Raw genomic sequence first — 26,568 nt, forward strand, 5'->3', positions numbered from 1 at the left:
AACAATGGGCAATAAAACAGACTAGGAGTTAAAAAGCCAGGTCTTCAGGCCCCTCCTAAACTGGAGCAAATTGGAAGAACTCCGAAGAGAAAATGGAAGCAGATTCCAAAGCTGGGGGGCTCTGCAACCAAAAGACCGCCCTCCCGCGCGGGCCTTCCTCACCCGTGGAACCACCGCTCTGCAAAGAGCTTCCGAGCGGAGGGAACGAGCTGGCCGATAAAAAGTCAATCTCCGCTGCAGATATCCCGCTCCTGATCCATGCAGAGCTTTATGCATCAGGGTCAAGGATTTAAACTGGATCCTCTTCCTGATGGGGAGCCAATGAAGCGACTGGAGCAACCCGGACGCTCGAGCTCGTCTCCCTAGGCCAAAGATCGCCCGGGCAGCAGAGTTCTGCACCACCTGAAGGCGCTGGACCAGATAATCAGGAAGGCCGAGAAAAAGAGCATTGGCATAATCTAGCCTCGAACCGACCAGAGCCTGCACTGTAATCCTCCTGTGCTCCTCAGATAACAAAGGCAAAAATTTGCGGAGCATTTTCAGTAATCCGTAGCAGGTGCCGGCCAGGCCAAGGATGTGAGTTCGGAGCGACAACTGATTGTCTAGCTTGACGCCCAAATTTTTGGCCACCACTGAAGACTGTGCAGGAGGACTCATGTCGGACGGCCACCAATGCTGCCACTCCGGATCGGCAACGCAACCAAAAAATAAAATCTCAGACTTGCCTGAGTTGGCCCTCAGACCGTTCCGCTGGAACCAGTCGAAGACCAGCGCAAGGCAGTCCCGGATTCTCTCTCCCACAAACTCTTGATCTTTCCCGCATGTGAAGAGGAGTTGCGTGTCGTCGGCATAGGAGACGATCTGGGCCCCATACGCCTCCACCAAGGCCGCCAGAGGGGACATAAAGATGTTAAATAATGTGGGGCTCAACACAGAACCCTGTGGAACCCCAACTCCCAATGGCGGCATCTCTGCGGAGCTCTGGGAAACCCAGACCGTCTGGCGGCGGCCTTCCAGGAAAGAAGTAAACCACCTCAGCACCGTCCCCCTCAGGCCGATGTCATAAAGCCTAGTTAGAAGCGCCTTGTGGGGGACGGTGTCGAAAGCCGCAGAGAGATCTAACATGACCAGCATGGCCCTGCCGCCGGCAAGGTCCGAGTTGTGAGCGGCACCCGCGCAGCGGGTGTCGCGAAAGGTAATATGGAGAGGCCAATTAGGTGGGCGTGGCCTCAGGGGGAAGAGGCGCCAGCTGCAAGGTGGTTTCTGGGCCTCGCAGTCCCCCGCTAGGCTATTCAGGGAGACGCCCTTTCCAAGCACTGCTACCTGGGCGCGGTCGCGCTGGGAGCAGATGATCTACCCGCTGAATGCGGTAGCGCTCCCACCAGCCGACTCTGCTTCAGGGAGTGCGCTGCAAACAAGAGTTCAGGAGCTATTCCACAGGTATGGCAAGGTCCGAGTTGTGAGCGGCACCCGCGCAGCGGGTGTCGCGAAAGGTAATATGGAGAGGCCAATTAGGTGGGCGTGGCCTCCGGGGGAAGAGGCGCCAGCTGCAAGGTGGTTTCTGGGCCTCGCAGTCCCCCGCTAGGCTATTCAGGGAGACGCCCTTTCCAAGCACTGCTACCTGGGCGCGGTCGCGCTGGGAGCAGATGATCTACCCGCCGAATGCGGTAGCGCTCCCACCAGCCGACTCTGCCTCAGGGAGTGCGCTGCAAACAAGAGTTCAGGAGCTATTCTACAGGTATGGCAAGGTCCGAGTTGTGAGCGGCACCCCGCGTCATTTACAATACCAATAGCTCAAACTTATGGAGAGGCCAATTAGGTGGGCGTGGCCTCCGGGGGAAGAGGCGCCAGCTGCAAGGTGGTTTCTGGGCCTCGCAGTCCCCCGCTAGGCTATTCAGGGAGACGCCCTTTCCAAGCACTGCTACCTGGGCGCGGTCGCGCTGGGAGCAGATGATCTACCCGCCGAATGCGGTAGCGCTCCCACCAGCTGACTCTGCCTCAGGGAGTGCGCTGCAAACAAGAGTTCAGGAGCTATTCCACAGGTATGGCAAGGTCCGAGTTGTGAGCGGCACCCCGCGTCATTTACAATACCAATAGCTCAAACTTTTGTTTACATTTCCTGTTATGCACCCATTCCCCCGTTCTTGCACGTCCCAATCTGTACATTACAACACAAGGAAACTCCTGTAGGGATCTAAAACACCGAGAAAATACATTCTTCAATTAACTTCCATTACGGGCATTTTTAAGTGCAAGAAAAAAATAAGATTACTTTTGCTGATTTTTTTTTTATTCTACAAACTAAATCGGAGCGCTGGTTTTTAACCTTACTAAAAAAAACTCTACATTTTATACAGCTGCATTGTGTACGTGCTCTCAACAGCTGGACCACCAATGTATAAGTGTCTTAAAGGGCGCATGCGTTTTAGCCCGTTTCGAAAGTAATTTGTAAAGAAGCAAAAGGCAGGTGAAGCCGCCTATGCCCGGACACCAATAGGCGTCTGACAGTCTCAGTAGTAATTTTCCAACTCCCTTAACTGCCACCCTCGCCCAAGGTTCTAATGTAGAACGGGAGTACGTCATAGTACTCTAGGCGAGGGCAGCGCGAGGCAGGTCACGAGGAACGCAAGCATCAAACACAACACACTTTAAAGCGAACTTCCGGTGGCGCCGGAAGTGACGCCACACCCAGGAAGTAACTTCACTGCCTGTCAGTCTGCAGAAACATTTTCAGGAACTGGCGAGGATCGCAGAGGTACATGAAATAGGAGAATGATTGCTTTTCTTTCCCATTTTCGAATGCATTATTCTGCAAATAACTTTAAGATCTCGCATTCGGCCCATGTTCCGAATTGCTTAGAGGTAAAGGCGTGGTCAGCGAAATAGGGAGATGGTGGGCACCCGGTAACAAATTTAGGGGGTATTGGGTGTTTTTTAGTCTGGCATTGCATCGCATCTGAACTATTATTCAGTCTACAGCAGTCTTCATCCTCGTTTTAATTGTGTTCTGACTCTGAGCATTCTTCTGGCGAGAAGTACAATTACGTTTTATTTTACCTAAAACTACTCCTCTCCGTATTTGCTTTCTGAAAATGTATGCGTTCCATCCCGTTCTCCTAATGTCCATCAACAACAGCTGACTTGTAGTTTAACTTTTGTCCTGATGGTTAATCATGCCTGTTGTATTTTTTACTTTTTGGCCTTTCTGGTCTGTCAAGTTTTGCTCCATAAAACTGAAAAAAACCATACCATCCTCCCACCTGAGTCTGCTAGCCTCTGATAGCTAGAGGGTATGTTTTGTTGAGTCTCTAATCGGACGAGGGTTTGTTTTTTCAGTTTTATGGCGCAGAACTTAACCCTAAGGGACTGGAAAGCTTGTACAAGGGCATTCATTATATTACACTGGGTCACATGTGTTTTTCCTTGGGGCACGGGAAGCTTACGTGCTTGCCGATCAAAAGCACGTTGAGTGGACGCCGAGCTCCTAGGTTAAAAAGACGTAGGTACCTCTGGCCATAACGCCAGATCTTTTTGAGGCACTATCTGGTAGTTCCTGCAGGTATGACGCATATTCGTCCGAGCTTCCAATATATTGGGTATAACCTGCAGTTTTGGCGATCCCTGTCTGTATGGGTTTTACAATTTAGGCAGCTGGTGGCTTTTTCTAGGGCACATCTATCTACCACGATTTGAGTCTGCCTGTTTATCACCTCACTTAGGCTATGTTGTTTGCAAAGCTATTCTTCAGTCATTGCTCGGTCAGTCTGCTGGGGTCGTGACATTTCTAACATTATGCGACCACCAATGATACAAACGTGGTGGCAATAATAGTGTCCGTCTTTCCATTCATCCCACCTACCACTGGTACCTTGATTCTTGGGAAGCTTTGAATGACACACTTTATTGGACTAATGTTCTTCTGAATCACACATTTCGACCATAATCATGCTCTTTGCCGTGGAGATGCTGATTTTCAGTCTTGCCTGTGGTAAGGAGCACAGTGGTGTCAGTCACCGCGTCTATTTTATTTATTTTTATTTAATGCGGTTTTTATATAGCGCGAACATTACCCGAAGGTGTCATAGCGCTTTACAAGCTGTTTCTGCAGCCCGTGCTCCCCTTTCCGCAAAGTTAGCCACACAGCTGGTTTGGATCTCCACAACTTTGCTATCAAGTATTTCAAATGTCAATATCTGCCATCATGTTCAGTAAAAAGATATATGTAGATGTCGAAGTGGTTAAAAATGGTGTTAGAATATTTTGGCCTCCCTTCTACATAATGTTTCTGTACCAAACCTCTGAGTTATTCATAACCATGTATGAGTAGCGCAGCCGAGTTATTTTTTGCTTTCTGCTTTGAAGTCATGTTTATCAGATTATAAAACCTGGGACAAGGACAGGGAATAAGCTTAATCCTTCTGTGCTTAGAACGAAATGGAACACAGTGGTACGGAGAGGAAAGCCCTCTGACGCCAAAAGTAGCTGGGGTGTGCCCTTGGAGAACAGATTCTCAGCTCTATCCGGCCTAAACAAGTGTGATTGACTGCATGAGAAGGAGAGTGCCTTGAAGGACCGCGCAGCCAACATTCCTTCTGAAGAAACTGTCATTGCAGAGAGGAGAGTACCCACATTTATCCCCCTACTTGCCACCAAATCAGCAGAAGGGAGTAAACACTCTCGGGGTATGGTGGTGCATGGCCCAGCTAGGTACCCAGCCTCTGCTGCCAGCGGTTCCAATGATCGTAGGGCGTGTAGTCCTCTACTTAATTCACAAAATACTCTTTGGAGTCAAAATTTGTTCTCATCAGAAGAGAGGGTTGCCTTAGCTAATGAGGGCCTCCAACTTCTATCATGGAACCTGGCGGGAATTTTGAGCAAATTAGAGTCCCCAGAATGGGGGGAGTTCATTCAGCTCCATGATATAATCATGTTACAGGAAACCTGGGCAGTGCTCCCTGTTCATCGGCAAGGGTTTCTAAACTTCTTTATTCCCGCAAAAAAGAACCCCAAGGGGCGCCCTTCAGGGGGCCTAATTATGTGGGTACGGCAAACTCTGCAATGCACCATAAGAGTAAGGCCCGTGAATAACTGCGACATACTGGCAATTGTGATTACTTGGGGGGATGGATATGAGATGGCCCTTTTTAATATTTATGCTAGGGGAGTTCCTGGGGGTAAAGGTTCTGATGTGGTAACAGTATTAGATAACAACATGGAAGCCCTCCCACAGCACATTACAATCATGGTGGGGGGTGATGTGAATACCACATTTGAACCTTTGGGTCCTGAAGATAGTGAACTATCCCAAGAAGAGGATGCCAAATGGGGAATACCGCAGCTAGACTTACCTCCGATAAAGAAGTGGTCTGAGGCAGCCGTTCAATTGAAGAGCATGTGCTTAGCCAGGGGGTTGAGGGCTGCAAATGGACGCACTCTTTCAGACCTACATGGTGCACCTACTTTTGACAACCTCAGGGCAAGCAGCAGGATTGATTACATCCTTGTAGATGTCAGAGTCTGGAACAGGGTTAGGGACATGAGGGTCACCTCTAGAGTGGAGAGTGACCATAACCCGTTGTGTTTGCTCTTCCAACTAGATCATGGGATAACAGTGCCAGGCTTGGGTATGGGTTTCCTGACCCTAGACCTAATCTCCACTAACAACTTACGCCATATAAAGTGGGCTGCACTGCTAGATAGGCCTGAAAAACTGCATGATTTAAAAGAGGTGGTGGCAAATGAAGTGAGTGGACTCCAGGACCGATGCAACGATATTGATTTCTATAAATTAATTGAAGAGGCACATCCCAAATTCTTCTTAAAGATTCAGGGGTTCTTCTTAAAGGAAGCCAAGCAGAAAAAGGGTGTGTATCCTTTGAAAACGGCAGGATGGTATGACCAAGCCTGCAGAAAGGCAAGACAGAACCTAAGCGTGGTACTAAGAAGCAAAAATAGAGGAGAAGTCCTGAAGGCTAGGGACGAGTATAGAAAAGCCCAGATTAGGGCAAAACGACCATGGGATGAAAGCCAGTGGCAGGAATTAAAGAATGCTTGTGCAGCCAAACAACAATAAGAATTTTGGGCAATCATAAAATGGGATAGGGGCGGAACAGCTGAATGCCCAAAAAACCACGTGGCAAAAGAATGCTGGGTTGACTTCTTTAAACCGCAATACTCCTGTACAATGCCCCTTGAGTGCCAACCCACGCCGCCCATAGTATTTTATAAAGAGGACGTATTCACAAAAAATGATGTAAGTGTAGCACTGGACGGGGTGACAAGAGGGAGGGCGCCGGGCATTGATGGCATACCGGCCGATGTATTTTTATCGGACCGGGACAATTGGTGCCTGTACTTTGCCTGGCTCGCAAACTCTATAGCACAAGGAGCAGCAATACCGGCCTCGTGGAAAGGCGCAGAGATCATTCCAGTCTATAAAAAGGGAGATAAGGCCCTACCATCTAATTACAGACCCATCAGCCTTATCGACGCAGCGCAAAAACTGATGGGTAGAATGATTCAAAATAAAATGCAAGACTGGATAGATGAAAATAGAGTCCTCTCGCCATACCAAGCTGGTTTTCGCCCCCTAACCAGCTCTATTGATCAGGTTTTCCACTTTCTAACCCTGTATTGGAAAAATTTCACCCTAGCAGATGGCCCACTGTTTGCTGTCTTTGTAGACTTAAAACAGGCATTTGATTTAGTTCCTAGGCAAAAACTATGGAATGTGCTAGGTGAACTTGGAATTATCCCTGAACTGTTGTCACTACTAGTGCGTTTGCATGAGGGCAACTACGCCAAGGCCTTACAGATGCTCTCCCTGGTGAGGGGAACTGGGGCTGCGAGCTGCTGATGAGCTGGATAATCGCGATTTGAGGCGCATTCATTTCAGCCTTCCCTGCATAGCATTTGGAGCGTTTTTTATACCCTTTTTAAATTTGCCGCTTTTTAACTTTGGGGGCTGTTAGTTTAAGGGGAATTGAGAAGACAGGCACTCTGACACCTCTTACACCTTCTCTTCCGCTTGTTTCAGCCCAGCCGCTTTGAATTCAACATCACTCGGCGGTGGGCGCCATCTTGAGTGAGGAAGGTGAGGTCAGCGCTATAGTCGCGCCGTCCTCCCGCCCTCCCATTGTATTTAGGTGTGCCCTTTACCAGCGCTCCCTGCCTTACAGATGCTCTCCCTGGTGAGGGGAACTGGGGCTGCGAGCTGCTGATGAGCTGGATAATCGCGATTTGAGGCGCATTCATTTCAGCCTTCCCTGCATAGCATTTGGAGCGTTTTTATACCCTTTTTAAATTCGCCGCTTTTTAACTTTGGGGGCTGTTAGTTTAAGGGGAATTGAGAAGACAGGCACTCTGACACCTCTTACACCTTCTCTTCCTCTTGTTTCAGCCCAGCCGCTTTGAATTCAACATCACTCGGCGGTGGGCATCATCTTGAGTGAGGAAGGTGAGGTCAGCGCTATAGTTGCGCCGTCCTCCCACCCTCCCTCCTTCCTATATAATGTGTCACCCATTCAGACGGCGCAGCGGGCTGGCGCAGCGGGCGCGCCGGTCGCGCGCCTATGCCGCGCCTATGCCGCGCCTATGCCGCGCCTAAGCCGCGCCTAAGCCGCGCCTAAGCCGCGCCTAAGCCAAGCCCGTCTGCGCCCGTCTGCGCCAGGATCGCGCCGGGCGCGGGCCATGCTGCTCCTATACCCCCAGTCCTCAGGTACGACTCCTTTGCGCTGCTCTCTATGCGCCCGACCTTACCTAGTCCTTCTTGTCATGTTCACTCCTTCACAGACCACCTCTGGGGCCCTTTTTTCTGCCGATCATGTGGTTGGTCATCCTCTAGTCCCGTCAGCCCTATTCCTCCCCTTCCCCTTCTCCCTCGCCACAAGACGACCTCCTTCAATAGTGGTCTCATCAACGCCAGATCTTTAGCGCGTCACGGACAAGACATCTATGACCTTATTGTGTCAGCCGATCTTGATGCCCTATTCATTACTGAATCTTGGTTGCATGATGCTTCCAACCCCGATCTCGCAACCGCCCTCCCTCCTGATTTCACCATCCTCAGGCGGGACAGACCCATTGGTCGGGGAGGCGGGCTGGCTATCATTGTAAAGAAATCATTCAAGTGCCATACATTTGACCCGGCCTCCTTCAAGGATTGTGAGTCCCTTGGATTTGTTATCCAAACTAGTCCTTCCTCCGCCTTCTCAGGAGGACTCGTCTATCGCCCCCCCGGGAATGCCACACCATTCTTGGACTCTCTTGACGAAACTCTGGCAACTCTTCTTACCCACTACCCCACTTTTACCCTCCTTGGGGATTTCAACCTTCACTTGGAATCCTGCACCGACCCCCACACTCTTAATTTCCGTCACTCCCTTGAGATTTTTGGTCTCTCTCAATCAGTCTCCTATCCTACCCATCGTGCCGGGCACACCTTGGACGGCATCTGCACAAACCTGGCTTCCTTAGATGTCTCTCCCCCATTACCACAAATATGGACAGATCATTGTTTCATTCCTTTCACCATCAAAACTAAATCTCTGCTGTCACCCCCTATTAAACACTCTCACCCCCCCCTTCCCCATCAATTGGAAGAAGGTAGCTGAGTGCATCAAACTTAATCCCTAACCGGCTGTCCCCCCCCCCCCCCCCCCCCCCCCCCCATTATGGGAGATGCATCACAAGATTCCACAAACTTTCATCTGTGGATTGACAGAGTGGTCTCTGCTAATTCAAAATCTGTTACTCAAAAATCTGTTCGAGGTAAAAAGAAGCCCAACGCCCCCTGGTATACTCCGGCCCTCACTGACTGCCACCTCAAGTGTAGGATTTTGGAGAGAGAATGGAGAAAAACCTACGATCCTACTTCCAGATCCACATACATTCTCCAGAGAAAACAATATCTTTCCAATATAAAAAAAGCAAAAAAGGCATTCTTCACTCTAGCAATAGACTCAGCCAAACAGAAACAACAAACGATTTTCAATATAGTAAAATCTTTCACTCACCCCAAGGCACTGGCACTTGAAATCCCCCCTTCACAAACTCTCTGCGATCAAATCGCAGATTTCTTTGAGGAAAAAATTAATAATATTCATAAGGACTTCCCCCCCCTTTACCCACTCCAACCCAAGAGTCTGATACAACCATTCCCTTACTAAATCAATTTACAACAGTTTCCCTGCTGCAAACGCAAAAAGCCATCTTGGCCTGCAAATCAGGTGCCCCTACGGATTCTTGCCCCCCAGTCATCCTACACTATCTTATCGAGGCCGTCAACCCTCTAATTAATGCCATTGTGAATGAATCTCTCAACTCTGGTATTGTTCCTATTGAGTGGAAGAAGGCCATAGTCAAGCCCCTCATGAAAAAGCAAAATAAATCCCCAACTGATTTGTCTAATATGCGCCCAATTTCCCTTCTCCCAGCGCTAGGTAAAATCACCGAGCAATTAGTTCATGAGGAATTAAAAAATTTTGTGGAAAACAAACGCATCCTGCACCCACAGCAATCCGGCTTTCGCCCTGGCCATTCTACAGAAACCGCTTTGATTGAATTATCAGACACCATCAAGTTCTTGCAGGATGAGGGCAGGCAGGCTGTCCTCATCCTGCTTGACTTAACCGCGGCCTTCGACACCATCTCACATGTCATTCTAATCAATAGAATGCGTGAGATTGGTGTCTCGGGTTCCGCGCTTGCTTGGATAACTTCATTTCTGTCCAACCGCTCTCAAACGGTTTCCTTAGGCCCCTTTCTTTCTGGCGAATGATCCACCATCTCAGGTGTGCCCCAGGGTTCCATCCTGAGCCCTCTCTTTTTTAATATATATATGGCCCCCCTTCTCGCGTTGATCGAGTCCCATGGGATTCTTATGACATCCTACGCTGACGACACCCAGCTTGTCGTCACTATTGACAAAAGACTCCCGGATGCTGCCATTAGATTTCAAAACTGCCTTTCAGAAGTCTTTTCCTGGCTTAACCTGAATCATCTAAAATGCAACAGCGCCAAAACCGAAATAATACCCCTAGGTAAAGGCACACTCTTTTCCCCCAAAGACTGGTGGCCTCATAACTCCGAAGCACCACCGAGCGCGGTTTCTTCAGCCCGCAATCTTGGAGTTCAATTTGACGCATCCCTCAGCTTCGATGAGCATGTGCGCATTACCGCAGGGCGCTGTTTCAGTCTGATCAGGCAATTAAAAGAAATTTTTCAATTTTCTGCCCATTTCAGCCAGGAAATCAGTCGCGGTGGCGCTTATCCTCTCCCGGCTGGATTATTGTAACGGCCTCCTAGCAGGCATCAAGAAATCTTCCCTTAAAAAATTACAAAGTGTTCAACACGCAGCAGCCAGGCTTGTCCTGAAACTCCCTCGCAGGTCCTCGGCCTCTGCAGCCCTCAACGGCCTTCATTGGCTGCCCCTCCATAAGAGAATCTTATTCAAGCTCCTAGTCACTGTCTTTAAATCTACCAGGTGCACGGGTCCATCTTACCTGATCAAGCGCTTCCAGCGTTATATTCCAACTCGCTGCTTGAGGTCATCAGGTGCTAATTTAATCACTGAACCCCGAATAAAACTAAAAACCAAAGGCGGAAAGACCTTTTCATTTCTGGCTGCTAGGGCATGGAATCGTCTTCCCCCCCAACCTCAGGCATGCCCCCTCAGAAAGCCTTTTCAGGAAATTCCTGAAGACTTGGATTTATTCTCAATTTGACTCATCAGTCCTCGCAGCTATCTGATCCATGCTCCCCATAGTCTATCTTCTGTGAGCTTAGCGCCAAGATGCTCCCTCCGGAGCGAAAGTAGCGCTTTACACATGCTAATAAATATCAGAAAGATTAGATGGGGGACACAGGGCGAAGTCACTGATTCCTTCCCCGTAGAGCGTGGGGTGAGACAGGGATGTGTCCTGGCCCCCACCTTATTCTCTCCTTATGTTAATGGAGTAGTGGACCATCTTAGGAAATCACCAACCGATGCCCCTATCCTAGATGGGGTGCGGGTCCCGGTACTCATGTTCGCGGATGATACCCTGCTGATATCGCAAACGCCTAGTGGGCTACAAAAGACAATTAACGCCTTTGGGGACTTTTGTAGGATTCGGGGCTTGGAAATAAATACTGCAAAAACCAAGTTCATGAATATGAACCCTGCTAGATCGTTTAAGGGGGCTATGTACTTTAATGGGGCAGCTCTAGAAGAGGTGGATGCCTTCACATATGTGGGTATCAACCTGCAGGGGAACATGCAGTGGAAATCGCATATTATTTCCATGGTCCTAAAGTTCCATCAGTTGTCTGGGGCCATTGCTCTGAAGCATAAATCTTCATTGACAAAACCTATTCAACCTGTTATGGAGATTTATAGCATGAAAGTTCTTGGTGCATGTCTTTATGGAGCAGAACTATGGGGGTTCGCCAACATCAATGAGTTGACAGTTGCAGAGAATACATTTCTACGTAGGCTGATTGGCGTTCCACAGAGCACTCCATCCATTCCTCTCCTCTATGATTTAGGGAGGAAAAAAATCGAGGACCAGGCTCGGCTGCGCCCACTATTATTTTGGAGGCGCATAAGGACTATGCCTGAACTGGGCCACTACGCTGCTGCACTGACGGACATTGTCAACTCTGATCGGTTCCATAAGATTACGTGGTTAAAAGAAATCAGGAATCTATTAAACAAGCTGCATCTTGATCACTTATGGACTATTACTGACCCTGCAGCTTTCCCTTCCAAGGACTTGTTAAAGAAAATGTACTGGGATATGATATACAGCTCGGCTTTGTCATCTAACCAGTCTTCGGTGTTAACATCCCAGTATTTGGAACATAAATTAGTTCCAACCTGTGAACATTACTGGGACTTGATCACTAAACCATTGGACAGAAAGTTGTATTTTCAGTTCAGGGTGGGCTGTCTACCGCTCAATGTATTTACATCAGAATGGTCTCCGGGTAATGTTAACACCTGTGCTCACTGCAAGGATCTTGTTGAGGTCATTCCACATTTTCTGTTCGCCTGCCCCCTTTATGTGGCTCCAAGGCAAAGATGGTTAAAACCTGTATGTAGAAATCCAGGGACTAGAATACACCAAGAAGCGCTTAGAATCTTAATAACAAATTGTTCCCCATGCCTCGCCATTGCACTAGCCAAATATTTGGGCTGGGCTTGGATTATACGCACCCGCACTTTATCTTAATGAATTGTGCCCAAAGAAAGCAAAATGTTTTTAGCTGATGTTTTATTCACTTTTTGTAACAGGTTTTCATTTCTAATGCGATCGTATATTTTAAATATGTTTCCGACAGCACTTCATGTTTAATGAGTATTTTAATTGTTGTAAAATAGAATAGTATTTATTATGTATAGAGTAGGGTAAAATGCTTTTATGACAATGCTGTCGAATAAAGCTTTGAAACTTGAAACTTGAAAAACCTGGGACTCTAGGTACAGAATTCAGTGTGAAACCGGACCTGGCAATGCAAATAGTTGGCCGTCAGCCTTCTGGCTTTGTCCGTGCTAGTTTGCATCATTGTATTTTGCAAAACGCTGTCAGCAGAAGCTGCAGGGTTCTTGTCTGTGTAAAAAAAAAAAAAAAGCTAAAACAAAAAAATCTTTGCTCTCAGATTGCACATTTGCTATAACAGTTGATGACACTGAAGGAACTACGTTATCTCACAATGTGTTCCTCATGAAAGAAAATAATGATGTTACAGTGAAGTTAGTAATTGGCTTGAGTGCGCTGACCCTTTGGCCACTGTATGCAGCAGTGGATTGGACAAAAATGTAAATGACACAACAGACCACCGGAAGAAGATGCCTGGCTGAACGTCCTTGCAATTTAAATATATTGGATATATAATTTTAATGAAATCACCAGACATAAAAACACCTGGGTTGGATGACCTATATGAAAATGATGCTTGAAACTCATTCTATCACCTTTTTTCCTCTTGAATATTCTCTCTTCTCATCTTATACTTTTCGCCAGACTTCCCTCTCAATTTCTATTGTTTCACCATTTTTTCATCACAATTTTGTTTTTCCAACCATGTTTCATTCTTCCTTTCTATTTTTTATTTAATCTACTTAATTAAGCTCCCTTTGAGGTGAAATCCTACAAGACAGCACCGCTGTCTGGTGGCTAAAGACATTTTCTGTTGCTTACCATGTGCTTCGTGGTTTGTAACTGACATTTTCTGGCTTTCTGTTTGGTACCTTTTATTTACTTTAGGCTGTCCAGCTTGAGTTCACCCCTCCTGTTGCTCAAACCTTGTTTACTGTATTCTTTCACTGATTTGCTTTCTGTAAATAGGCCTTAAAATCTTGTTCTCATCTTGCCACACTTACTGTGCATTCAAAGACGGGTCAAATGTAAGGGTTTCTCTTCCAAGGAGCTTGGGGTTTATTTTTCATTTTCTGACTTCAAAGTGAGAGAATTTATGTAACAGTCCTGCTGAGTACCCATGTAAGAGGAGAGCTTGGTGTTTTTTTTGGAACATGACAAAAGATGTTTCAGAATACATCAATTAGTACAAATGAAGCTTTTTTTTTAAAAAATTGTAATTCTGAAGTGTGGTAGAAGCAAATATTTGAATATGTGAAGAGAGTCCTATTGTAGCTTCTGTGCCATCCTCTGACTGTTGAGACAGGACCGCCCCTAATCCCTTCTCGCTGGCATCTGTAGTTAAGATGCTTTGACCTGACATTTCAAATCCATCTAGGATAATGGCTTCACAAATGTCCTTCTTTATGCTTTCGAATTCTTTGTTGGGCATACTTTGCCCAGTTTGTGGAACTATAGTAGGATGGACTTTCGGACACTATATTCAATGGTCCCGGCCCTCACAGCGAGCCCCTGCCTGCCTCGTAGGCCCCCCTCTCCCTCCCAAACAGGTTATGAACATACCCCTTTTAGATTTTGTGCATCAGCAGAAATGCATAGATCTGTGCAAATCATACAAAGGAGTCTCCTATTTGTATGTTTGAGCATATTTTTGTGAATCAGTACTTTTATTTGCCCGCTTTGACTCCGTACTACCATTTCCTGGAGCACTTGCAAACAGCCTGACCACAAGTGTTAACATTAAAACATGTGTTGGATTCATAAAAAAATAGCATCTTTCAAAATGATTCACCTTAAATGTAATTCTTAGTGCTGTTTAGTTCAAATGAAATACACACTAGACTCTCATGGAAAACACAAAAGAATGCGCTGTCAAGCAGTATAAGCCCACATCGGGCCCCTTCTAAATACATTCTGAAAGTTAACCCACTTAAGAATCGTGCAAAGATGTGCCTTAATCCAAGAATGCCAATTAGATTGGATGAGGAAGACCCATCCACTATTTGTGGCATGCTTCATCATCAGCGACCTCGCCCCACCCTGGTAAGATGATACTAGCAAGGCGGATTCCACTTTATTAAGAGGGAATTTTTAACAAAATATTACTAGACAGGAAAGAATCCAGAAAAGTATCTTAAGGTAAACCCAGGATCATACCTTTTTTTAAATTGCGGGTACCTTAGGTAATGTTAATAACAGAGTATGGTACGTAGGTACAATTACCCACACATTTATGCTAAGATGACATGTTTCTACCCACATACATGCTGGTACTGATCAGAGACAGTTGTCGGGGCTAAAAGGGATCCCTATCTTTACTGCTTGCAGTATGTAGAATACGTGTGAAGTGCAGAGTTGACAGAATATTTATCTTACCAAGACAACCCAGGTGTTTGGAGTTCCCTAACTCTGGAAAACTAGAGCATCAATGTTTGAACGGAGGTGGTATCCTCACTAGTCCAGTTTGAGGGGGCTAGTGTTGAGCTCCAATGTCTCTTTGTGGGCGCCACTTGCCTCTATAAATGACCTTGTTGCATGACATGACTTTTACACAGATGCAACCTGAGGCTAATAGAGACCAGGTGACTTCTCTGGGATGGAAAGGGGTAGTATGTCAGAAGCTGAGTGTGAGAGACCACTGAAAGAAGACCCATGTGCCCATGATACCCAATAAACAAGCCAAAGGCAGGTTGCAGGCAGAGATGTCATGCAGTTGACTAATTAAAGATATTCAGCGATGTTGTAGAGGCCCATTTTAGGATCTGACTTCTTTGAGATGCATTGCACAACAGAGCAGTATTTCCAGTGACCTGACTAGAGCTTAGAACATATTTTGTAGTCCATGCATACCTATTTGACTTGGTGTATGACTGTTGGCAGTAAAATAAAAATATAGTAGATTTATTTATTTTTGAAACTTGTAAAGCACGCAAATGCCAAAAGGCGTCTCGGCGCTACGGACGTGTCTGAAAGGCAGAGATTATTGAGTAAACAGCCAGGTCTTTATTTTTCTTCTGAAAGCCAACATGGTTTGGCAAGTTCTGATCTCTAGAGGAAGGGAATTCCATAGTTGGCCGTCGACACAACAAAACGGCGATCGCCCCAGGAGGCAGTTTTGGTACGAGGCACTGACAGAAAGTAGGCATTGGAAGAACAAAGTGGCCTGTTTGGGGTGTAAATGACTAAGGAGTTTAGAAGAAAACGTGGACCTAGATTTCGAGAGGCTTTATAGGCAATCCACAGTGCCTTACATTTTATTCTGTTTCTGATCGGAAGCCAGTGGTAGCTTTTGATTACATGTGCAATGGGCTTGAATTTCGCGGTGCCTGAGATCCCATTAATTACAGGTGAAACTTTAGTTTGAGAAGAGATACAGTACTACAAATCCATTAAATAAGGGTTCCAAATATGTATACTCTGTAGTGGGTTCTAATGGCATTGGTTAGACTACCTGTGAAATATTGAACTCTTGAAAGAGAATGAGAATGTCTGAAACCATCTAAAAGACTCGAACGCTGAGGTTGAAAGTGACAATGCCCTTGCCATTTAGTGTCGGAGGGTGAAAACGTCTGGTTAGTCTTGGAGGCTAGCACTTTGATTATGTATTTGGTTATTGTTTGAACACAAGTTGTGCCCTGCAGCAGAGCTTCGGAATTCGGGAGGAGAGCGAGGAAACTTGGTAAACGGGGAAGCTGTTTTAGTGTCCAATTTAAGATGGTGGAAAAAGAAAGGCAGGCATGTTTTATTGGATTGACCAATTTCACAAGGGGAGTGAAAAGTGAAATGTGACCTCCTGCCTCAGTTATACCCTTTGATGTATCAGTTAATATCGCAGTCCAGCTTCACGTTCATTGTAAATATTTTCTTCTTCCCTAGGCCAAATAGCAACTCTTCATACAGCTTTTGAAACATGGCAGAGGTAAGTTTGGTCTTCAGCTATTTTATCATATGATCACAATCTATAGGTGAGATCATCGATCGGCATGCTTTGTTATGACTTTCAAACACTTTACACCATGTTTGCATGCTTGCATGAAGTACAGAACACGCAGAGATGCTCTGTAGAGATACAAAGTTGAAGGTGTGCTCCCATACTTAGTTTTCAGTTCTATTCTCAGCCCACAGTCTTCTAGGGACTTTTTATTATCTCTTTTTTAGGTTGAGCTCTGCTCTGCCTGGCTTCTTGTGTCTACTCCGTGTGGGTCTGGCTCCTCCCACACCTTGGATTAGCTTTTGCTTATGTCTTTCAATAATGAAAGCTCGCAAATGGCTAAAGGCGGGTGCATGTCCCACCTCTTTTGTAATGTTCACTCCCATGGCGTTTTGCCTTCGGAAGGAGCAGCGGCGCGCAGGGTATCGCTGCATTCTTCGTGCATGGCGTCCGCCTCACCCCCCTTTCTTTTCTTATTTGCGGCTCCACCGCACACAGTTTATTTTTTTGTAGATTTGTTTACTTCCTTTAGGCCGCAGCGGTATTCGCGCTATAATGTTTTTTTTATTTATTTACTTTCATTTGAGCGGCACAGATATTGTAAACTCTTTTCCGCTCCCACCAGTCTTCAGGCAGCATCCGCTTTATGGACTTAGCTATATAATTTTCTTTTTTTTAAATGTGTTTACTTTCATTTAGGCAGCGCGGGTATTTGCAAACACTTTCCTGCTCCCTTCTGTCTTGTTTTTCTAACTCCGCGCGGGGTCGCTTTATGGGGGTCGCACTATAAGATTTAAATATGCTCAGTTTGTTCCCCCTTTCCCTGTCAAGACGCTTCTTCTATGCGCCATGGTCCCCCCCCTCCTCCATCCATTCCCGTCCTGTGGATTTTTTTCCCGATGTGGTTTCCGCTTTGTTTCTTGCAGAGCAGCGGTAACATTTCAATAAATACCGCCTGTCCCCAGCCCTGCCGTTAGCTGATCGCCCAAAAAGTTTATATGTGCTCTGATAAACCGGGGCTGGTTGTTTGTTTATTGTCTAAGCAATGTAGCGGGCCTTCTCTGTGTGCTGGGGTAAATGGGCAGAGGACATGGCACACTGATTAGTGAAGGGGACTGGGTCACAGAATTACAAAATATCCTCAAAGTCTGCTGCAATGCTTACTCGGCTGGGGTTTCTGGTCGGATTACTTGGTTAAAATGTTGCTGCTCCACCATACATGAGGTCGTTTCCAGCTACAGGCGCCCTGGTCACTTTGTAACATTTACTTTTTAAATTGCTGATGCCTCACCCCTTCCTAATCGTTCGCCCCTCATTCAAAGTAGTATTGTGTCATGGAAGTCTGCAATTAGGTGTAAAAGCTACTGATCTCCCATCTGTGTTCAAAAAGTAGCAGGAGCTTGCTTCATGTAACATTACACCTGCACCAGTAGACTAGCGCTAGCAGCATCACTGTTTAACCCCTTCCATGCTCATGACGAACCCCAGCCGTCCTGCATTACGGTGCTCGTGTGCTGATGACGGCTGGGGTTCGTCACGGCCCGCCCATGTCGTGCTGTTTACAGCACACCAGGGGAATCGCGGCCGCATGGAAGGGGTTAACTCATGGAAAGTGATGCAGCAGATAACATCGTGTAAGGATTTTGACATCCCAAGAAAATGTAAACAAATTAATTTTGAAATTAGTACAGAAGCCTTATTCTTTGTATTATTTCCTAGTGCTATGAGGTCTTCCAGAACCGACAACGCTATTTAAATGTAAACACAAGACATTTTGCGTTTAGACATCTGGTACTGTAAATATTTGCTGCAGTGTTATGTTATCTAATACTTCATGTTACATTTCTGCTGCTTCTAAGCACTGGGCAAAACAGATGTTACTACTAAGAAATTTAATGGTATTCAGTTTACCAACCTCAGAAGAATGGATGGCTGAGCGTACCCTGCAGGATTCAAACTTCTGACCTAATCACTTCATTTCAGCGTCAAGCAAATGTATCCATCGTGCCTAATGCTCACGATGATCATGTGAACATATGTAGGTTCTGGCATATATTTGTGACTATAAGTTCCAGTAATACACACTCTGTGTGAATTTGTGTTAAACTGCAGGGTTCTGTTTGAATCTCAATATGGGGTATCACAGCCTTTACTCCTTTTGAGGCTTACAACATGCTTCATTGACTTGACTACGGGGCACTAGGTAATTACAGGGCAGCAAAACCTGCTTAAGCTAGCACAGCGTAAAAAATAAGATATTAAATATGTATTAATTAAAAATTTAAGACTTTAATGAAAGATAAGGTTACAATGGATACATATTGCAATGGCTATATAGTAATCACTAGCGCTACACAAATGTTTGAACGTTTCCTGAACAATACGCCTATTTGGGTGTAATGTTGTGTAGTATTGGTGATCTTTCTGAATTAGTTAAGGGACCTAGTCCCAAACCCCCCTCGGCTGCCAGGACATTGGTTGACCCTCAGCAGACTTTGCTGTATTATCTTACGGGGCGGTAGGAGTCCTTGACAAACAGATCTCGTCTGTTAAAGAATCAATAGAAGCAGGTTCTTCCAGGCTCGGCTCAGACATAGTACTTTCAGATGAGCCTCCCCTATTGGATCAAGGTACTTCTAACAGAGGTGTTCCCATTGGGTGTATCCAGCCTAGCCCAGAAAAGATTTTGCTTATCAATAGTGACTCCCCCACACAACCACCACAAAAAAGGCTTAAAAACCCATGTCCCGTAGATACTCCTATTACTGACAGAGCTATAGCTAATATCTCTAATGTTCAAGTAGCTCCCATGGTGACAAAACCAGCGAAACAGACCCCACAAGGGAAAAAAACGGGCGGGGTGTAGTAAAGGCCATACCAAGGGTAAGGCCGCATTAAACGGCAATCCTGTCATGTATAGCGAGATTAAGAACTTATCTACCTTGGTCGAGAGACTAGACCTTTATTTGAGGGTTAGCCTGGATCAGTTATCATCCAGACTAACTATCATTGAGGATCTTATCTCTAGTAACTGTACCCAGGGGGGGACCGCAATCATTGGTCTGGGTGTCCAGGGCACAACAAACACGGGTGGGAGTATTCTGACTGGGACAGTAAACCATATACCAACAGGCCTCCTTACTGACTCAGATAGGGAGTGTAGTAGTAACGAGAAAATTCTAACGAAAAATAGTTCTTCTGTCCACAGGAGCAATAGGGTCGAACATGAGAAAATTCGACCGCTGGCTAGTAGGCCCGCTAAAGGAGGCAATAATGTTGTTAAAAGCCGAACAGGAACACTTGACCCTATTCAATTAACAGACTCCCCCCAGACTTATCAACCCTTTGCCTCAAATTCGCTACACCATTGGCGGGACACGCCGGTGTCTGATCGCCATTTAGACCTCCCCCGGCCGCCACACCATATATCATTGTTCTGGCCAATGTCCCAAAAAAGGAGGGTGCAGATGATGAATCATGGGTTTCCTTAAGAAACAAATCACTTTACTGGCTATGTAGAAGGGTAGGTCTGACCAAACAATTATTCCACGAATTCAAAATGGCAAGAAGGGTACAGTGGGTGGGCCACCGAGGAAAAAATGGTAATAGGTGACTGTATAGTTTTAACATTCGCATCCCCGCTATTGGTTAACAAAATATTAGGGGGGCGGGGGGGCGAGAACCACTTTGTAATCGCAGAGGGGATCAACATACTACCGTTAGGGTTCTTTTACCCTCCCCGAATACGCTACGAAAATAGTGCCAAGACTAGTTTTAGTGCTACTGATTATAGTCAGACGTACATTGTCCTTACATACAATAGATTCAATCCCCCTCTCCGGTTTGGAAGACAATGATTGACTGGCTGATTGTGACCCATTTTTCTCGGGGCACCGGCCGGCACTTTTTAGTCCAGGTCAACATCAATTGGAACTTTTAATGACATCAAATCCCTCCAGTCGCGTAGGTGTCCCTAGTTTCCCAGAAGAGGTTACTGAACCAGTTTGATCAGGCCTCTTGTTGCAAACGGAGGAGAATTAAAATCTCACCAATGGGTTGTAAATTAAACAAGGAACCAAAATATCGAAGTTCCTAATGGTCCCCGTATATCAGGAACCTGTAAACCTAATAATATCTTTTGGAACGTGGCAGGGCTTCGATCTAAAATGACCAATGATATCTGGTTAGACTAGGTGGGAAAATACATGTTGTGTTTCCAGGAAACCTGGACAAGCACAGATAGTCATCTTGAGGGTTATACAACTTATACTTCATATGCCCTACCGTCAACCTCTGGTAGGCAAAAGGGTGGTTTGACAAAGTTTATCTCAAACACCTTAGAAAATGAGGATATAGTCCCGTTAAGATTGGAAACCAGTTTTCAGATTTTGAACCTTAAAATAAATAAATCGGCTAATTATCTCTTGGTTAATTTTTATAATAATTTACAGCAGGCAGGCAGTATGATCGTTCTAAATGATATTTTGTTATCCCTACAGGACTTAAGAAATAAGCACTCTAAAAAAGATTTTAAGCTAATTTGAAGAGGCGATTTTAATTTATCGCTTTGTAAGAATAGAAATAATAAAAATTGTGGAATGTTGGATGAGTACAATGCTGCTCTAACCCACTACCTCCATTCAAATATTGGTAATCGCTTGAATGAAATTATGTTTGCTTTGGAGTTGGGCTTTGCAAATGAACTGATGGTTCCCCCAGTTCCATTCTCTACCACATTTAATGGTAGTGGGCTTTCTAGCATCATTGATTGTATTTTTGTTTCAACTAGCATGGAACCCATTATCCAGGGTTTTTCAACTGTCAATAACGCTGTAAGCGCCCATTTCCCTAATACTCTTCTAGTATCTATTCTTATTAGCCCAGTAAAGCCTAATTCAACATGCAATTTTGGTCTACAAACTCTAAATTTGGATAAATTAAACGGTTTCTCTCTAAAATGGATGAAAATTGATCCATCTGTAATAACATCTAAAGTAGGGAAGAAAGCGCTGCCCCTAATCGAAAAATGTTTAAACCCTGACACCGTGCACGAAGAGATATTGGCTAGCTATATAATCATCACTAGAATAGTACAAGACGTCCTTTTCAAGAAAATGGAAGCTAAAGGGTACACTGCTAAAGGGTGGTTCAATAAAGCGTGCATAAAAGCCTATTCCAGTCTGAAAGCAGCACTCCACAATTCACCCAGGGACAAGGAGGAAATTATGAAACTTAGAAAGATCTATAACAAGGCATTCAAATCTCGTAAGGTAGAACTAAAAAATGACTTATGGGATCAACTGCACAAAAGTTGCACTATGAAAGATAGTGCTAACTTTTGGAAAGTTGTTAAAACTCCTTTTCTGCATGGTGAAAGGTAGCATCCCAAAATAGATGTCGCTGATGATGCTACCACATGGATTAAGCATTATACCCATATATTTAGTTTAGACTTGCATGATTGCACTGACCCAATTGAAACCGAAGGGCGGGCGCCACCCTTACCACAAACATCTTTCCCAATTCCACTTAACTTTGTGCTTCAGGAAGTGGAAGATGCTTTATAAGCTAGCAAGGGAGGGAAAGCACTGGGCCCTGATGGGGTCCCGGTCGACCTTTTTTAAATATAACTTGGAATTATGGTCGCCTATCCTGACCAAAGTGCTTGAAACTGCTTGTGTCGTAGGTTTAGTTGATTCAGGGTCAGCCTCAATTCTTGTTCCCATTTTCTGAAAGGGCGACCGCCATAGCCCATCTTGTTATCGTCCTATTTCCCTCCTTGATTCCCTTGGTAAGGTGGCGGGTCGTATTCTTCTGGATCGACTCCAAACCTGGGCAGACGACCACAACATAGTTTCTGACCTCCAGTATGGGTTCAGAGAGGGATTAGGCACAGTGGAACAAGCACTTAACTTGTCCCTTTTAATAGGGAAATATGTTGGAGCAAAAGGCGGACAACTATATATGGCTTACGTCAATTTAACCGCCACTTTCGACTGTGTAAGCCATTCTAAATTATGGGTGATCCTTTTGAAAATGGATATAGACTCACCACTAGTCAATTTCCTCCGTGAACTCTACTCCGAGGTGACGGCAAGAGTGAGGTACGGGTTTAGGGGTGAACTCACAGCATCGTTTGGTGTGGAGAGGGGGGTTAGGCAGGGCTGTGTCCTGGCTCCCTTCCTTTTTACCCTTTATACGAACGGGTTGGAATCCGCTATGTTGGAAGGGGGCCAGGACCTGCCATTTATCGGATCTCGGCCAATACCAGCCCACCTGTACGCTGATGATGCCGAGATTTTAGTTAGAACCCCTTTGGAGCTCCAACGTGTTGTAGAAAGATACCGCAGTTTTATGGCTGGCCTGCATCTTAAAATTAATATTAAAAAAACGTTTGTGATGTACTCAGGAACGGGATCCAAGAAAACAAGGGATATTTTTATTGAGAACACAAAGCTGGAAAGAACAAACTCGTATCCGTATTTGGCGATTTTAATAGACAATAAGTCTTCGTGGAACCAGGCGATTGAGGCAAGGAAATGATTGTTTCCCAGGGCAACGACTGCCCTGACAGCGTTTGCGCAAAGGCTAGGCAAAAGGTCAGCACCCGAAATGATCAAGATATTTCAAGCTAAATGCATCAGCGTAGAATGTTATGGAGCAGGGGTCGAGGGACATGGACATGGAAAGGTGGACGTTCTCCAGAAAGTCGAGAATAGTTTTTTGAGATATTTACTTGCTCTTCCACAGAGCTCCTCAACTTATTGTTGCCATTTAGAATTGGGAATGGTATACTTATCAGATACTATCAAACGTTCAGCTCTATTTTGAGCACTATTTTGTTTAATGATTGATGCTATACCACCCACTATGACGCAGCACGCCGCCCACTTTAATTTTATTTACTAATGGCGGTCCGCTTAAACTATAGCGGCCGCGTTTCTTTCTTTATTTCTTTGAGCAGCGCAGTCCGCTTTATGTATAGAGGCCACGCTTACTTATTTTTGTTTGCTAGCGCTGGCTCAGCAAGACCTAAAAAAACGTTTGGAGGGCTTGCTTATCGTTTTATTTCTTCCTTTTAAACAGGAAACAGACCAACCTGAAGTGGAAAATGAATCTTCCTAATGAAGTAGATTGATCAATGAATAGGGTAATGCATTATGTCACTAGGTATGAATTATGTCTTGTATTTTGTATCTGTCACAGGACTTGAAGCGGTTCCTTTACAAGAAGTTACCAAGGTGAGTATCATTTTCCTATTTTTAAGTAGTGCACGTGAGCACGTCGCCTGCCAAATGATCATAATACCTCAGATGTAATTTGACTAACTTCTTATACATAGGGTACTGTGCTAGAATTTGCTGGGTATAGTGAGTCAGCAGGTGTTAAATAACAAAGCTCTTCCTTTCATGAATGGTTAAAAATTAAAAAGGCCCCTCGCTGTGTAGGTTTCTAAACTGATTTTTCACAGAGCTAGGAACATAAATTGTTCCTTTCTCCCCATGTCCTTGTTTAAAATGAGGTGTGCTTCTCAACACATTAGGAACACTTGTTCTGCATTGTGGGTTTCTTAATTACATCCATTAATACTGAAATCTGTATCTGTGTGCTGTAAAACATTTTTTACGGAGAGAGGTTATCGTTCGAGTTACGAAACCATACATATTTACAAGACATGTTGGCTTTCTTTTGATGCCAAAAATATGATTTTGCATAATCAACTTGGAGAAATAAAATTAGGCTAAAACACACACACAATAGCATTGCTGGCGACGTCATTCTGGAAAATCAAGTCTCATGTACAGTTCCTGAATTTTTCAACAGAGTTATAAGTGAGTAGCATGGTGACGTTTTAGATTTATTACCGGACACCAAAGTGTAACTCGCCATTTAAAAGTCTGCGTATTATTACAAACCCAAGACACTTTGTACAGTTAAGTTGATCTGAAAATGGTGGCACTGGCGACTTCTACAATGAGGCCGTAAAGTGGGTTGAAGGATGGCTTTGCATTTGGCCAGGAGAGAATCGGGGACAGTCCCAGGGTGTAGTACCTCCCAGTAATTCCAACAAGTGAGCCAAGCACAACTTTCTCTGGGAAGCTTTGAAAGGGTCCTCCTACCATGAAATTTGTTTAAAAAAATAAGGTAAAATATTGCATTTTTACAACCTAATTTTAGCATAAATCTGCTAAAAATCCATAGGCTCTAAAAAGGCACATGTCACTGGTCACTCGTCAACAGGAGCATTTGGAAAGTGCCTGGCCACCTGTGAACTGCCACTGAATGCCCCAAACTCTGCACACAGTGTTTATTGGTATTTAGCGGTGATCATGGCATTTGTGTTTCCATGAATACAGACTGTGTGCCGGCCTTTCTGGGCTTCTTGTGACTAGAGGAGGAAGCTTACCATAAGTTTGCTCTACTTTATTTCAACCTTTACCCAGTTTGCACGAGCCAGCTAACTTCCTTTTGTCAAATAAAGCTCTTGGGAAGAAAGAGCGAAAACTGGACTATTGTATATCGTATCTGTCTGAAAAAGCTCCCAAAACAAAGGGCCTTATTACAATGTTGGGCGAACGTACTTGCAGGCAGGTCCGACCACACTATTACGATACCTCCATTTATCTATGGAAGCATGTGCGGCGGGTGGAAAAGGCCAGCAGCACAAGCTTCCATTGACAAAAAGAGGCTTTGAATCATCCCTGCCACATGGTGCAGGGATGTTGAGAGGGGTACCATAGGTTCCCCCAGGCCCCAGAGCAAAGGCTGCAGAGGGTTGGGGGCCCTACTAGGGTCCCCTAAAGACACTTTCAGACAGCAGTTCCATGTCGGAATGGCCGACATGGAACTGCTGTCAAAGTGCCATCATAATCCCGATGGCGCAGCCGAGCTGGCTCCGCCGTCATGGTTTATTGTGGAAGTCTTCCGACAGACTGACTGGCTCCTTGAGACCTTCGGAAGCGCCGCAGACGGTCACTCCGCCTGATGCCTCTGCCTGCTGTATCATAATGTGGCGGGCGACCGCTTTGTGAGCTGTCGGTGGGTCTGTTGGTGTCTGACCCACCAACATCATAATTAGCCCCAAAGTTGAAGGCCGAATGTCCTGTGAAGCCAAGAATTATAAGCCTTCATGAAGGACACAACCTATTGAGAGATCTTAATAGATTTTAGTGCTGCTGCATTCGTGAGCTAACCGTGCTGTTTCGTCTGCGTGAGTCTGTGCCTACTGGAACAGTTTCTTTTTTTGATTTCTTCTCTTTTAGCAGAGAACCGGTTAAAATGGCTAAGAGCATTCTCATTCATGTGTTGAAGCACAATTGTAATTTTCCTGTGGATTGATATTTTAATTGTATTCCAAATCAACAAATGCACGTATGTGCCATTTTAGCTTTGAATTGTTTGAGGTGGAAGGAGAGCCTTCCACTCTGTAAAAAAGTACTGCGGGGGGGGGGGCTTATGTTGGCAGAGATATAATTGAAATGAGGATTCCATTTTGGAGAATTGCCAAAATTGTTGCCTTTTGGCTTGCCCATCACCTCAGTGAGACATTTTCAGTGCCCATCACATATTGCACTTCTGCCCACCCAAGCACAAATCAATTTGAAGGTAGTTAGTATAACCTCTAAAAGTGTACGCTACTATGACCCACAGCACCCCGAATCATCTCTTAGGCTCCTATGGATCTCTTGTGACCGCTGCATGTTCATATATGCATCTTGCATACCAAGGAAGAAGACATTTGGAACTCCCCTGCATTTGCCCCCATATCTTCCTTAATTAGGATGAAACACTTTGTGCTTGATGCTTACTCCACCTCCTTGAGCCCATTGCTGCAAGACTGCCTGCTTTATAAAGCATATTGTATTTATGATAGCTGTGCCATAAAGGCCGAGATCAAGCTTTCGAGGGGAGCAGATTCCAAAATTCCCAACTTCTGGTCCTTTGGAGACCTTGAATATATTTGCAATCCTTTTGACTCTATAACATGCCAAATATGTACATGGACGTTCGTGGGATCACATGTTTGGAAACCTGCTTCGCCCTCCTAAAATGTATTTGCCTTTGCTGACTTAATGAGCTCACCTTCCAAACGTCTGACACCTGCCTTACAGAAGGGGGGAACAGGTACGGAGCACACATTCACTTGTATTAACTTAGTTTACACAGACGGACAAGGTCTGTATGATATAGACTTACCCCTCTGCATTTTGTTAATGTAAAACATGACTGACTTGCCCATTCAGTTCATGAAGTGAGTGAAGAGAAGTGCAGGCTCTC

The 26,568-nt window shown here is 45.2% G+C and overlaps 1 protein-coding gene across 1 annotated transcript in view; it reads left to right on the forward strand.

The window, feature by feature from the left end:
- Positions 1-2,586: 2,586 nt before the first annotated feature.
- LAMTOR3 (late endosomal/lysosomal adaptor, MAPK and MTOR activator 3) overlaps positions 2,587-26,568 on the forward strand; it is a 57,807-nt gene continuing 33,825 nt past the window's right edge. The window contains exons 1-3 of the mRNA XM_086932991.1: positions 2,587-2,755; positions 16,236-16,278; positions 23,497-23,531. Coding sequence (XP_086789117.1) covers positions 16,270-16,278; positions 23,497-23,531 — 44 coding nt within the window. The 5' untranslated portion in view covers positions 2,587-2,755; positions 16,236-16,269. The remainder of the gene's footprint in view (positions 2,756-16,235; positions 16,279-23,496; positions 23,532-26,568) is intronic.

Source organism: Lissotriton vulgaris, chromosome 7 (assembly GCF_964263255.1).
Source record: "Lissotriton vulgaris chromosome 7, aLisVul1.2, whole genome shotgun sequence".
Taxonomy (NCBI): Eukaryota; Metazoa; Chordata; class Amphibia; order Caudata; family Salamandridae; genus Lissotriton; species Lissotriton vulgaris.